Raw genomic sequence first — 14,439 nt, forward strand, 5'->3', positions numbered from 1 at the left:
AAACCGGCCAGGCGAAAAAGAAATTTTTTCTGAACCGGCCGCGGACTAAATATGTTTCATCATAAAGAAAATCAAGTTGACCGTTCAAGCAATCAAACGTCGTTTGGTTAGATATTCCCGCTTGTAAATCAAGTTTTGTTCGTTAGTAGTTGATACATTAGTATTCAGGGCTTACTTCATACTGTTTGTACATAAAAGTTATCTTTAAAAGTTCTATTTCAATGATCTTAAGTTATCAAAAAAAGCAACAAAAAAATTTTTTTCCGGCCGGCCGCACGAGAGCTTTTTTCCTTCACCCGCATTCCGGAAACACTACATTTTTTATTTTCGCCTTAAAGTATATATTAATTTTTCTTTGTTTACTTCTCATTTTCCAACAAATGCTTCAGTTCTAACATATTATATACTGTTGAAAAGATATTTTAGAGCACTATAACTTTTCAGAAAAATAATTTGAAACATTTTTTTTGAAAATGAAAATGAAAAATGCAAACTAAAAATGAAAAAGAAGAAAATGAACTACTTCTTATCCTGAGGTGTTCACAAACTTCATTTTTGATGCAGATGTACTTTAAAGGGCTCCCTGATTTTAGTCGTAAAATTATTTTTCAAATAAAATTATTGCAGTCGAATTTGCAATTATTTGAGTCGAAAAAAAACCTGCTTATCATAAAAGAGACAGAGAGTCTACTTTTGGCTGAACTTTGCATTTTATGACGCGGAATCCAGTTAAGTAGACTAGGAGCATTTGACGAGGTCGCCATTTTGAGAGAATAGAATAACAATTCCATACAACAAAAAAACTACCTAGAGTTGAACAAATAATTAAGAATGGAAAGCACACATGAATAACACATTCGGAATTCCTTATTTTCTATTAAAAATACTGCTTCATTCTATTTTTACCTTCATAAAACGACTACAATGTGGCGGACTGTACGCCTAAGCTGAAGCATATTACCATATACTACTGGGCCACTTAATCGCGCCATCCAGTCATAAAAAAAAGCTTTTAGTGGACCCCGGGCTATGAAGAAAATGGACTCAATTTTGTCAACGATTCAGCTAAACTGCAAATGTTTATCAAACCATGAATTTATTATAGACACTGGAAAAACAACGTAAAAACGGTGGAGAGCGAAGCATTGTCTTTCTTTTGTTTAGGAAAACAATCGAGGGTCTAGCTTTGTCCGCAAAGGACAACTGTCATGGCGGCTCGAAGTTCTCTGATTCTGAAAAATGTTTAATAATCTCTTTTCTAAAAAGTCCTCTATCTTTATCTTTTTGTACTTTTACTCGCCAAAAATATGAAAATAAATGCTAACATATTAACGATACATGTATTAAATCTGTTGTGACAAAAATATCATCAGACAAGAAAAATCAAACAAAAGGCCTAAAATGACAAAGAATTTTAAGTTGGCAATATCTCTCTAATCGTCTGAGAAGAGCTAAGATCGACATCACCCATCATAATTTTGAAAAAGACATTCAATTTTTTAGTGGACCCTTGAAACGGGAACGTAATAGCAATTAAGAAAGGACTCAACTTTTTTGTCAACGAGGTAATGCTAGGCACATGAGAAATCAATGAAAATATAGCTCGTTGGTTATCCAGTGTCTATAATAAATTCTTGATCAAACACCACCCACAATCAAGCAAAAAAAAGGTTAACCGAATTATCTTTCCAACGAAGCATAATTTTAGTAGTATAAACAGTTTGGTATGTGAAGTATCGAAATAGTTTTGAGACAGACTTTAATACCCTGAATTAACCTAATTTCAAAACTTCAAACTTCTAATCTAAAAAAAGGGATGACAGAGTCGGCAACCGCTGTTAAAAAAAGGAAAACTTACATAAGCCTGATAAATCCTTCATGGTGGCTACCAGTGGCTTCTTTCGTTTTTTTCCACAACTATGCAATTATTCGATAAACACCAATAATTATCCACACTCCATTGTCATTGAATACTAATAACCTGCATTAAATGGAAACAAAATCAGAAAATGTCAAATAAAAAAAATGATTACAAAAATGTTGGTGATAAAACAAAAAATTGGAATTAATTTGCAATTGACTTATTTTGACAGAAAAAATATTTTTTCCGTTCGATTTTTAGAATTGAATAATTTATTTGGTATTCAAAATAATTACAATTGATGTAGCTCTTGAATAGGTTTATTTTTTTTGTTAGATGTACGTGTTTAAAAATTCGTATGCTTGAAAATATCTTTTGCTTTCATGTTGAGTATTTTTATTTCAAAAATTACGAAAAACCAACGAAATATTTTACGATTTCGAAAAATAAAATATAAAAAAATTATTTGACTACCTGGCTGTAAGAACGTAAAAAAAAATTTCTAATGAAAAAATAAGGATTTAAGTGAAAACCAATGGGAATAAATCCACCCATCATTTATTTACTATATCTGACAGATAGTTATGTTGAGAAAAAATATATACTTATGACAATTGTCTTAGATACAAATTGATATTGATTTTCGTTTTAAATTCATTATTGTTGTAAGACCCTCCACTTCTTACAGATTGGAACTATTTTTAACTTCCCCATTGTGAAAAGTCACACACACACATAACAATTTCATAGTGAAAAATGACGAAAGACAAAATCTAGACATCTAGACAAGTTACGAAATCAGGGAAAGTTTTTTGCTAAATCTGTTAGTAGCCCCATGTTTTATTTTTAAATAAGTGTTCCCGTTTCACATCAGACACTTAAATCATACCAGGACAGTGTCTGTCTATTGTTATATTATGCTGATGAAACAAAAAATCTCATTCTAACGGCTTAATTATTGTATTTTATCAATAAAATTCAGGAAAAAAGGATTTTTTCAATATAAATATTTTGGGCTTTCCGTTTAAAATTTCTTATATATAATTTTGTTTGAGTGAGTTTCAGCATGTTAGTAAGAATCTTTAGGGCGTTTTCATATTTTTGGGCGATAAACTTTCTTATCTAGTACCTCATTTCCGGCATTATCGGCTTTCCAAAAAATATCTGCAATCTGATTGGTTAAGAAGAGTACAATATATCTTGTATTTTACATGTACAAAATATAAATTGACGAAAAGATGTTGTTGCATTGTAGCGGTAGAAGCAATTTAACGTCACTTTGCTACAAAAGTGCCCTGCGCTTTTTCCAACACAAAAAGTACATTTTTTGGGTCACCGATAAACTAGTTATCAGACATTTGCTCGTACCATTGGAAATAGTTCACTCGTTCCGGATTTTCCGTATATTTCCTTGTCGCGTAAATTAAAACTCGAATTTTACGTATTTCCTAATTAAGGAATAAATTAATACGGAAGTAATGTGACGACCCCCAAAAATTGATGTTTTCCGGAATAATTAATGCGAATGCCCTTTTATGGTTTGCGGGATTACAGCTTTTTTTTTATAAGAATGGTGTTTTTCATTTCTCATGATATTCTTAACTTTTGGCGAAAATATCAAAAATATTCTACGTATCTTAGGTTAAGATCGAAATGGAATCTAAGGTTAAAATGCATTAAAAAAGGCATTATTAGGTTCGGTTGCTAAATTCCATGATGGTGATATTCTTACCATATTCTTAATTTTTTGGCCATTTTCATCATGGACATTCTTATAAAGTGTATTCTTATAAAAAAAAAGCGTGTAATTAATGCGAAAAAGCGTTTCAAATGCTTTTTACCTTTTCAAGAAACCGAATAAATGAAAAAATTTCCCACGAAATACAAACAAAACGTGTAAAATCTTTTATTCATTTTCATCGTCTTCATTCTCGTCATGATCGAGATATTTTTTATTTCTTCCCCCTATCATACTCCCAACCATCATCTGCGCTTATTAAGCAACAGAATAATGTCAAATATGGGAATACAAGTGCTTAATTTATGCCCTGGAGTCCAAAAAATGAATTTAGGGTTACACTTCCAAAATCAGCAATATCTTAGAAAAATGATTTTAAGAGAAAGGGGTTAGCAGGTCGCTTGTCCCCTTGGCAGGGTACTCCCTAGACGATCCTATCGTCTACACAAGATCACTAAAAAAGGGAATAGTTTAGGAAAAGCGTGATAAATTCGGGTGGAGTAAGCAGTGGCGGAGATGTTTACAGTGTTCCAAAACTCTACCGCCACTTTTTTCCCGTAAACCGCCCTGACGCCCTAGCTCTTTCCCGCGTTTACTGACCTTTAAACGGACGATAGCATCGTTTAGGTACTCCCTAAAGTTTATTAAATGTTTTGATCATTTCGCAAAATCTGCCGACTCAAAATTTTATAAAAAATTCTTTTAAAACGGATTGGTAGATTGCCTTTAATACATAGTTTTTGAACTCAGTAGTTTTCCTTAAAAATTATGTTAAGTGTGTGCTAGGGAACCATGCACTTGACTTTATGTTACAGCTAGAACAAAATGGCCCCTTGGTATTTATAATTGTTTTTGCTATTAAGTTTCGGAATTAATCATTATTCATTCAAAACAGCGCGATCGTTATTGTTGTTATTGTTGAATTTTTAAGAATTTGATTTTTTTGGCCAAGGGGACTAGGTACCAGCTAACCCTCTCTTTTATAACAAAATGATAGCACAAAACAGAAACACCGCAAAAATCAAATTCTTAGAAAATTGCGAAATGACAGCGCGCAAACCAAAATGTAAACAAAACAGCCGCAAAAAAAGCCAAAGTAGCGCTCGCGCCGCTTTGAATGATTGATTTCGCAACTAAAATAACAATAGAGATTGTAAATTAACCAATCAAACAATTTAAAACAGACCCATTGGAAAACGAACCAATATCAAACCAAACATTAACTAATAGGAGCTACCGAAGCTAGATTAACAATAGAGAATTACGGAGAACAATGAACGAAAAAATTACCAAAACCAACAGTCCACACGAGGAAAATACTTCATTCACCACGAGAATATCCACACGAGAAAACCGTAAATCCAAACAAGGCTTTCATTACCGGTGAGAAACTTAATACTTTATCTATAAATCTTTAAATTCCAACCTTCTATTTCCTTAAGAGTGAGTTATATACCATTGATATCTTAATGTACCCCGACTTAAGACTGGGGCGTTTTGAAAACCTAGTCTCACGTGTTTGGAAAAGTGAGTTTTCTAGAACGTTGTGCAACTAGTTTTGGTTTCCACAATGATACGATCTCGGAAGAAGCAAGGATAAAGTTCCTGGCGAATTTGGTGCGTCTAGCTTAAAAAAAACCAAGAGATCGGTTTCAAGGAATAATACATCAAAGCTTTGGTAGGATGGATGGCCAGGCCAAAATAAATTTTTAACTCGTTTTAAATAGTTTTGTCAGCTGGTTCTAGAGCAATAGCTTCAGAGATCATTTGCATTAAAGTTGAAAGACTTAATTGACGTTAGTAAGGCAAAGCTCTTTCTTTCGATTGTGCAGCTAGCTATTATTGTACTTGCATTGCTGTTTAAGAGGTCGGAATTCTAATTGGTGTTTATCTTTTTCCGAACTAACCCAGATGAGAATTTGATAGATAGTATAGAGGTTTATACTGCTGATTCCTTACCTCTGAAAATGTGCACACTAAAATTATATCAAATTCTGATACTTTTGGCCGAGCGAGGCAAGATCCACAGCCACAGAGCTTTGGTTACCTATGGCAACGGAACAGTTTGAGCATCGAATCTCGCCATTACTTTTACATTCGGTAGGTTTCTTTTTCCAGCATGAAAAACATGATAAACATTATTTATAAGAATTTCAAAATTTTTTGAAGCCTTCGTATGTTTCTTGAGTTTACAGCCTAAAAATGTTCTTAACATGTTCTTATTTTCACCATTTTGTGAGTATTTTTGACCATTTTCCCAAGCAATTGGGTGTTTTCGAGATATCTTGAAATATTCTTAATGTGTTATTAATATTTTGGCCATTGAAGCCTTATTCTTATATAGTTTGTTCTCCTAAAAAACTTGTATTTTGGGACGCTAAAGATTATTGGCGGCCGGGCACCTTTATTTCCTTACGCCCTTGAATGTTGAATATATGAAATCAAGTTAATTCATATTATGTACGAATAATATTAAAAATCGAAGATATATCAAAATATTGAATATAATTTTTAAGCCATTGATGGCATATCTGTCTTTCATAAGAAAGGGCTTACATGAATGTTACTACTTCTGTAGAAAGTTATAAAGAAAGGGACAAAGGAAAGAAATTTTTTAGTAAGACTCAATTTTTCTTAATGCTTAGCACTTGAAATCTTAAATTGATCTTATTCGGTTCGAAGAGTAATGAGGGCCTTCTTGCATCATCCTTACTAGTATTTCCTTATTCAGTCATTTCCATCAGCATGGTTTCAGCACCCCCAAATTTCGAAAGGGAACCCAGGGTACCAAGGCCAAGTCGTTAGTTTGGGATTTTTTTTTTCTACGTTCGTTTCTATAATTTACCATAGTTCAGATAAATGGCCAAAATCATATTCAGCAATACCAGGATTGTTCTTAAAATATGGTTTCAATTATTTTGAGATTTTTGAGATTTTCTTAATACTCCTTGAATTACATTTCTGAGCTTTTTAAAATGTGTATTGTCACTTATCAGCATTGATAAGTGGAAACTAAAGAAAATGCCTGACTATTTATTCCATAAGAGATCGTACTGAAAATCAAATTCATCTTATAAAAAAAATATGAAGCTGAATAGATTATTCTTCTAAATTTGAATCAAAATCATTGATTTCATATGATATTCATTGATTCTTCACTTCTATCTTTATTTGAGAATAATCAATCATCCTATATCCTTAGACACGATTTATAGCAACCGAAAAAAACGTACATGACAAGCATTTTGAACTACCCTCGCTGTTTTGTTTGACATTTTGAATTCATTTGTAATTGTGACAAAGTGTAGTTTGTTTTACCTAGAAGTTTATATACCATCACGCAGCAATGAAGAAGGGAAATTATTGTGGCATCGTGGCCTTCCTCGCATTACTTTCATTCGGTAAGAGACGATTATATCTATCTTTTAAATAAACTGTTTAGGGTGGCATATTTCTGTTGTTTTCTTTAAAGCTTGTAAGATAAAAGTTCGATTGAATTAAATACCGCCGTAACACTATCACTTTTTTAAGACCTTTCGAGAGCGAGGATAAAATCCGCAAAACTTTAAACCTAAATTGACTCATTAAATGAAAACAAACTCTTAGTCGATTGAGGATGAGCTTATGACTGTGATAAGATCTTTAGAGAAGGAGGGGTGACAAGTAATAAAAGGTTGTCACAAAACTTGCTTCTTACTGTCACAAAACTTTACTGGAAGGTTTTGTAAGTTTCAAAAAGATTTGAGAAATAGGGGTTCTATTTGCCATCATATGTAGAATTAAATTCTAAGAAAGGAATGAAAATTTTGTTTTTTCCGGGTAGGGTTTATTTTGTGATGAAAAAGAAGATAGTAATAAAGGGAGTTGCAAATGCCCGTCGTCTACACACTTTAAAAAAAGTTTGTGCAAAAAACGTTAACTATTATGCCGTAAGAAGCCTGTTAAACTAGCAAATATCCACTTATAATTTTCTTTTGTAGTTTACTGTGACCATACTGTAACGGTCAAACAATATTGCTGGGAGTGCTCCCTAAAGAATAACACTCATTGTTCAGTGTGGCAATCAACAAAAGTCAGATGTCCTGAACAAGATGAACTTCTCATCAACTTCTTGTGTTTTGAGAGAAGTTACAACGTGTCGAATACAATTTACAGTGAGAGAGGATGTATACGACAAGATTATTATGATGCCGGATACTTGTGCTTTAAAGATTTGGAAAATTGCCAGGTACACATTGGGCTTTTCCAGAAAGAAATTTACCCCCACTGTTGAAGATATTGATTTTTCGAAGTATCGAACCCCCTGGATATCCTACTTTATTACAAGACGCCCTGATAACCTCTAGATATCTGGTATCCACTTTTGAACAAAAAATCGTTACCCCCTGGATATCGATATCCTCAAAGGGGGGGGGGGGGGGCACGGACTATTTCTGGAAACATTTCAATCCTTTTTGATGATATAAAAAGGAGGCGCGCCTCTATGCTGACAAAGCAGAATAAAGGCCGGTCTCCACTTGCACGCGCTCCGATCGCATTTTTTTGAGCAAAGCTTCCACGCTATTGGTCTAAAGAAAAATATTTTTTTTCGAGCGCGCGCTACATTTTTATGACGTAATCTTTTTTTCCAATCGCAGCACGCGAAAGTGGAGACCGGTGTAACCGTAAATCTTTACTCCCCGGAAAAAATCACTCCCTCAGTTATAATTTCCCGGGAAAAAATGACCCCCGGAGTAATAATTACCTGAAAAATTATTACTCTCCCGTGGAAAAAATTACTCCCCTTCAAATTGCAAATTTATTTGCTCTAATAGGGGGGAGTGTTATTTTTCCAGTAAATTATGACTCCCTGGTGAATTCCGGCTATTGCATATTCGAATTAAACATTCGATTTGGACATTCCAATCAATGAAGTCACTTGCTAAGTAGAGACGTTTTAAAAATGTATGCATACTGTAATCCATAAACTTTATTGTTGTGGTTGCTGTAAAAGAAAACCTAGCCATAAAATCATCTACAAGTTAAAGTGAACCGTTGTTACCCCCACCCATCCCGTTGAACTGTACCCCTGGTGACGCCAAGAATATTTTCATCCGTTCGGGGAAAAATCAAAGAATGCTATCCCCACTGTAGCGATTTTTTATCTTCATTTTCCTTTTGAAATATTCTACTCTAAGGACCCGAATAATAAAGGGGTCCAAATATAAATGGGGGAGGGGGTCCGAAATTTCTGTAAAATATAACTAGGTCACAGTGTAACACACTGAGGCGACCGCGGTCAAATCTTATGAAATTTATGAATTTGTACACCATTTACCATTATGAACAGTACATCGAAAAATCCTTAAATCTTATAGAAAGTTTGGTTTGACTACAGTTAGTTTTAACCAGACGGTTTTCCAAGTTTTTTAAGAATTATATAAATCGAAGTGATTCGCGATCTGAAAACGTCACGAATTTGAGCCCTAAAAAACACTGTTTTCATGCTGTTTGTAACAGTCGGGTCGAAAAACTATGGAGTATATTGTACTTTTTCCTTTAAAACTGTTTTATCTCCGTAATACTTTGCAAATACAGAAATCTAAGGAAGATAATTACTTTTTCCGAGCGAGTGTTATTCAGAGACTTCAAAGATAGAGAAACGAGATTGTTGATTTCGTCAGCTTTCCGTGACTTTAGAGAACGGATTACCGCGCGCAAATATGCGAGATTTTTCACCATACAAAACGTCTCTGAATACACCGCTCCGCGGTCGATTAGAATTTTTATTGGGCCAAGAAAAAGCTCTACGAACAAGAATTTTTTGAATTAAATTTCAAGAATTATTTCAAAATAAAGAAAACAGTGTTGCAGTGTCAAGATGTAGCCAGGTTTTTGAAATATCTCTCAATTTTCTAACCCAAGCAAATCGCACCCAAGAAAAAAGTTTAAATTCATTTTAAATGTCAAAATAACAGTAAAAGTTTCCATATTGTTTTTGTTATTTATTCATGATAAACAGGAAAAAAAGGATTAGGAAACCGAATGTTGATCGTGATCTATGCCAGTTTTTTGGTATACTATCAAGGGAGTAAAAATTTCCCGAAGGGAGTCATTATTTTTGCGTAAATTTATACTCCCGGAAGTAATAATTTTCTGGGAAAAGATTACTGGGGAGTAATTATTTCCCAGTAAATAATGACTGGAGAGTATAAATTTTGGGGAGTAATATTTTACTGTGACACCGGCTTTAAACAAAACAGTTTCTCAAAATTTGTGCTTGTGCGGAGCCAAAAGGGGAAAAAGCTGTTCTAGGGGATGCACGCCTTTTTATAAGAACAAGTTTATAAGAGCATGAGGCTCAATTCTGGCCGAAACTCAGTGAGAGCAAATTAAGTATAGTCTTAGCTTCAAATATCAAAAATGACTTAAAAATGACAACTTCATTTTTCATCTTCATTTTCCTTTTTTTTATTTTTGTATATTTAGTAAACTTTCTTGATAACATTCTACTCTTGAGTATCTTTTCAACAAGCAGAAAACCGCTATTTATTTCAAATTTTATCAAAAGCTTTTTTGTCTTCACTGCAGATTATATTGAGCCAGACTTAATTTCGAGATCCAAACTACTCGTTTTAGAGCTTTAATTATGCCAAAAGACTTTATTAGCAACGTAAAAGTTATCTATATGAAGCGATCCTCAAACATGTCATTATCCCTTTAAAATTTCAAAGATTTTCAAAGTTTTAGGTTTTGAAACATAACGGAAAACTTACCTTATTAATGTTGTGGGATATGGTTGGTACAAGTTACAATCGAATACTTTCCAGCCAGTTGAACTAATGACATACCTGTAAAAAATCGAAAAAATAACTGTTACTAAGGAAAAACACACATATAATTTCGAAATAACAGCCACGTGGTCCCTTGTGCGGAATTTTCGCAAAGTACTTTGATGTACGCTTACAACTTGTGTCTCGTTTTCGAAGTAAATGACAACTTGTTTCTTCTAAAAATTCGAATATTATACCTTTTCATTTTCTTCTTCTTCTTATAGACCAAAGTTTGCGAAGACCACTTGTGCAACAGCTCACCAAACTTCCAATCCTCATTCGTCAACATCGCTTTTTTGTCTCTCTTGGCAACCGTATCTATGGTTAAAAATTTGTTTTGAAAATGAAAAAATGACACCTCCAGTTGAATATGGTTTTGGCAATTCTTGATATCCATGACGTAATCTTTTAAACGGAAACACCCGAAAAACACCGGGCGTTTTTCACCACTTTTAAATTTTAAACAATCAAACTGGTGGCAAACGCCTGATGTTTTTCGGGTGTTTTCGCATAAAAGATTACGCCATGAATATCAAGAATATGGCGTGTAGCGAAAGGACCAATGAAGTCGAAATGTTCTACCGGAAAGAATTGTCATTAAGATAACATTTTTCTCGAAAGTTGTTATTATACTTAACACGTATGTATGGTGAAGAAAACAATATACCTTGTAAATGTAATAATTTGATATAAAAATTTACAGGTCGTCCGGATTTTAATTGGATAATGGACGGACTATAAACAAAATGATTTAATCAAATTAATTTTTGCGAGATTAAATTCCGCGAGCCAAGAAAGACCTTCTTTTTTAATATCGCATAGCAGCATTTTGAAAAATTTCGCAAATGTATCTAAAAGCACTTGAAAATTACGATGTTTTTTTATGGCGAGACTCGGATTCTGAAAATTTCACGTGTATTTATTTTCGCGAAAAAAGCAAAAAAACTTAATCTCGCGAAAATTCGTCTGATTAAAGTAATTAATATTTAAATAAAATCCTTTGTAAATAAAATTTAAACTATTCTTCAAAAACTACTTTGGTTTAAACAAATTTTGGAAATGGATGTTCACGATAATAAGCGATAAAGATATTGCATCGTCGCTAGAAGAATGACAGCATAAAAAAAATTAGGAGCAGGAAAAGAAGAAAGCTTACCCACCCATTAAGTTTTTCGTGGTGAAATTTGAGTTTTGAGTTGTTGGCTTATTATGCCAAACAAAGATTGTTACATTTGCATTCCATTTGAGATTGAATTCAATCTCATTTGTAGTTACATTCAACCAGAATGAGTAATCAATTCTTTGGCGGCAGTCTTGAATAACATGCGTCCAGAATGAGTAATCAATTCTTTGGCGGCAGTCTTGAATAACATGCGTCCAGAATGAGTAATCAATTCTTTGGCGGCAGCCTTGAATAACATGCGTCCTGGCAGAAAGCATAGATAGCATGGTTACTGTAGTTGATTAGTGTAAAATGTAGAATTGTTAGAAAATTACACAACGCACAATATCTGATTTAATTATTTTCAAATAACATCCTTTTTTTCCCGTAGTAGAATGGTGATCGATCATACGGCGCCGATGAATTTTTAATTTTATTTCCCGGTAGCTTAGAAAATTTTACTTCATTTTTCCTAAAATGAAAAAAAAATATGAGTACGCATGAAACTTTTAGTCGGAAAATTTACCATATGACCGCAGAGGGTGGGGTAAAAAATATAGTTTGGACTGGAATTTTCTGGAATTTCAGGGGATTGGATCATTTAGAAAAGTTGTTTGTGTGTAATTTAGAGGTTGCTACAGGTACCGAAATGCCGGACAACCTAGTGATTCTGGGGGGTATCAATCTCAGACTTGTAGAGGGGGGTCTAGGATTAGGGGACCTGGATTCTTAGGGTGCAACAAAAACTTGATAGGTGCTATGACAATCTGCAAATGGACTTTGAAAGTAAAAAAAATGAAAAAAGGAAAATATTCTAACCAACTCAGTGAGTTATAATATAGGGAAAATTTTGCCGAAAATTTTCTGAGTAACATCAGCAAGACGGGAAATTCTCAAAAACAAATTAGAGCTTAAAAAAGTATTTTTAACTAAAACCGTGATCATAGTAGATGAGTCATTTTCCCAAACACCTAAACATAATATAAACAAAAAAATAACCACAAACGAACAAACAAAAATAATACAAATTAACAATGTATAATAATAACAGCGACAAAAATGAGACAAAAATTCACAAAAACGAACAAAATAAAAAAATTAACACTTGAATTTTTCTAAAAAGGTGTAAAAAATTAATAATTATTTGTGTCGAAAAGAATCAAAAAATATACAAACACATTTTGAAATTTAAAAAAATAAATTGCTAAAATTTGAAATAGTGAAATATTACACACTAAAAGGCATATATATCAAATTTTGTTAGCTCAAAACGTATAAATTGATATTTTTAATTGAATGAGCCTAGGTTTATCAAGATTTTCTCCAAATCTACAAAAAAACTTTAGTGAACAAAGATTCTTATTACTCTTAGAAAACACAGTAAGAATAGGTAAGGATAGGTAAGAATATGTAAGAATAGGTTGGAATCTTGCAAAATCTTTTCAAGATTCTACAATGACGATCTTTACCAGAGTGTATTAACTAGAACGTTATCGTATTAATCGTTATTGTAATTAATCAAACATTGTTGAAAAGATAATTTAGTGTAGAACAAAATGAGCCTGTGTTTAAGAATTACTGAACAAAAACATGATATAACTACAGACTATTAAAAGAGCTGTCAAAAATGGTTAAGAGATCAAAAGAATAAGGCTGGATTTAAAAAATTGTTGGTTTGCCGTCACCCGACCCTAGATTTTGGAGGTGGGTCGGTCGGTCGGAATTTTTTTTATTTTGGCGATTTATGAAATTTTCGTCCATGGAAGGGTTAACAGTTTGTTTAATAAAAAACAGAAGTGCTAGCAGGGAATTTACGATTCTTTCGCTTAAGACAAACAAGATACGAGTTTTGATTTTTTATTGTTTGAAGTTTTTGAAGGAAAAAAATCTTCTTTAAAATGGCAATAAAATTTTTTGGGTCGGTCGGCAGGTTTCGAGGTAAGGTCGGTCGGGTGACGGCAAACCAACAATTTTTTAAGTCCAGCCTAACAAGGTGAAATGTAAATATACTACACAAAAACAGAATAATAAATTAAAGAGTTTCAACGAAAAAGAAACGCCCAAAATGACATAATAGAATAAACGCCTTCGAAACTTCGGGATAGAATTTAAGTGATTTATAACATAAGCAACTCGCTTCCAAAAACAACACACATGCTATAATAAAGTAATAAATAATTATGACAAGTTTGAATGTAAAAAATTATCTCGGGTACAAATTAAATGTACCCAGCAAGATTCGTTACAAATATATATAAAAAATAATAATCGATTTGCATTATGCTTCATTATAATGAAATTGTTAGGAGTATTGTATTGAGCTTTACAAATTAGAGAAAGATTTGAATTGGGCTCTTTCAGAAAATGACCGTACATGGGGGAGGGGGTGGAGGATATTGTGTCCGGGGGTAGATGATGATGTGTGATGTTGTTTTGAGGGGCGTCGTAATCTATTTAGACTACCTTTGCCCATTGTGGATTTTGTTTAAACATCTTAGTTCCTGCATTCAGCTTACTGAGGGTTAAGGGATTTATGCCTAAAAAGAAGAGTATATGCCTTAAAAAAAGAAGAATTAGTAAAGCACAAGGTGCTAAGCATGTATAAAAAAGATTATATGCAAAAGTATTAAAGAGGTATATAACAATTGAATGTTTTATAATAAAAGCGGATTTCGGAAGGTCGTGAAGAGAGCTTGTCCGGGGGTAGTGAAAAGAGATAATTGGTTAGACCTGTTGCCCGGGGGGTCAAAAGTCACAATGTCCATTTCCAAGAAATGTTATATATAAGATTTGTTCCATTAATGCGGTGAGAAAAAATGGTTGAATTACTAACATTTTTTGACTTTCTTTAGATTATATCCTCAGC

At 33.2% G+C, this 14,439-nt stretch overlaps 2 protein-coding genes across 2 annotated transcripts in view; one reads left to right on the plus strand and one right to left on the minus strand.

Annotated features, from left to right (window-relative positions):
- LOC136801106 (uncharacterized) overlaps positions 1-2,146 on the minus strand; it is a 71,636-nt gene extending 69,490 nt beyond the window's left edge. Inside the window, exon 1 of the mRNA XM_067057728.1 lies at positions 1,859-2,146. Within this exon, the coding sequence (XP_066913829.1) occupies positions 1,859-1,880 (22 nt within the window). The 5' untranslated portion in view covers positions 1,881-2,146. The remainder of the gene's footprint in view (positions 1-1,858) is intronic.
- Positions 2,147-6,862: 4,716 nt separating this feature from the next.
- LOC136801167 (uncharacterized) lies at positions 6,863-10,827 on the plus strand. Its single transcript, XM_067057797.1, has 3 exons — positions 6,863-7,000; positions 7,580-7,827; positions 10,636-10,827. The coding sequence occupies exons 1-3, from the start codon at positions 6,946-6,948 to the stop codon at positions 10,750-10,752; spliced, it is 420 nt and encodes a 139-aa protein (XP_066913898.1). The 5' UTR covers positions 6,863-6,945; the 3' UTR covers positions 10,753-10,827.
- The last annotated feature ends 3,612 nt before the right edge of the window (positions 10,828-14,439 follow it).

The sequence above is a fragment of the Clytia hemisphaerica genome, unplaced genomic scaffold, assembly GCF_902728285.1.
Source record: "Clytia hemisphaerica strain Z4C2 unplaced genomic scaffold, Clytia hemisphaerica genome assembly, whole genome shotgun sequence".
Taxonomy (NCBI): domain Eukaryota; kingdom Metazoa; phylum Cnidaria; class Hydrozoa; order Leptothecata; family Clytiidae; genus Clytia; species Clytia hemisphaerica.

What these genes read in the sequence shown, in the direction of transcription:
- LOC136801167 (XM_067057797.1), top strand. Translation starts at nt 6,946, where the DNA reads ATGAAGAAGGGAAATTATTGTGGCATCGTGGCCTTCCTCGCATTACTT. An exon ending in CCTCGCATTACTTTCATTCG is followed by an intron (nt 7,001 to 7,579) that starts GTAAGAGACGAT and finishes TTTCTTTTGTAG; the next exon opens with TTTACTGTGACCATACTGTA. An exon ending in AAGATTTGGAAAATTGCCAG is followed by an intron (nt 7,828 to 10,635) that starts GTACACATTGGG and finishes TTCTTCTTATAG; the next exon opens with ACCAAAGTTTGCGAAGACCA.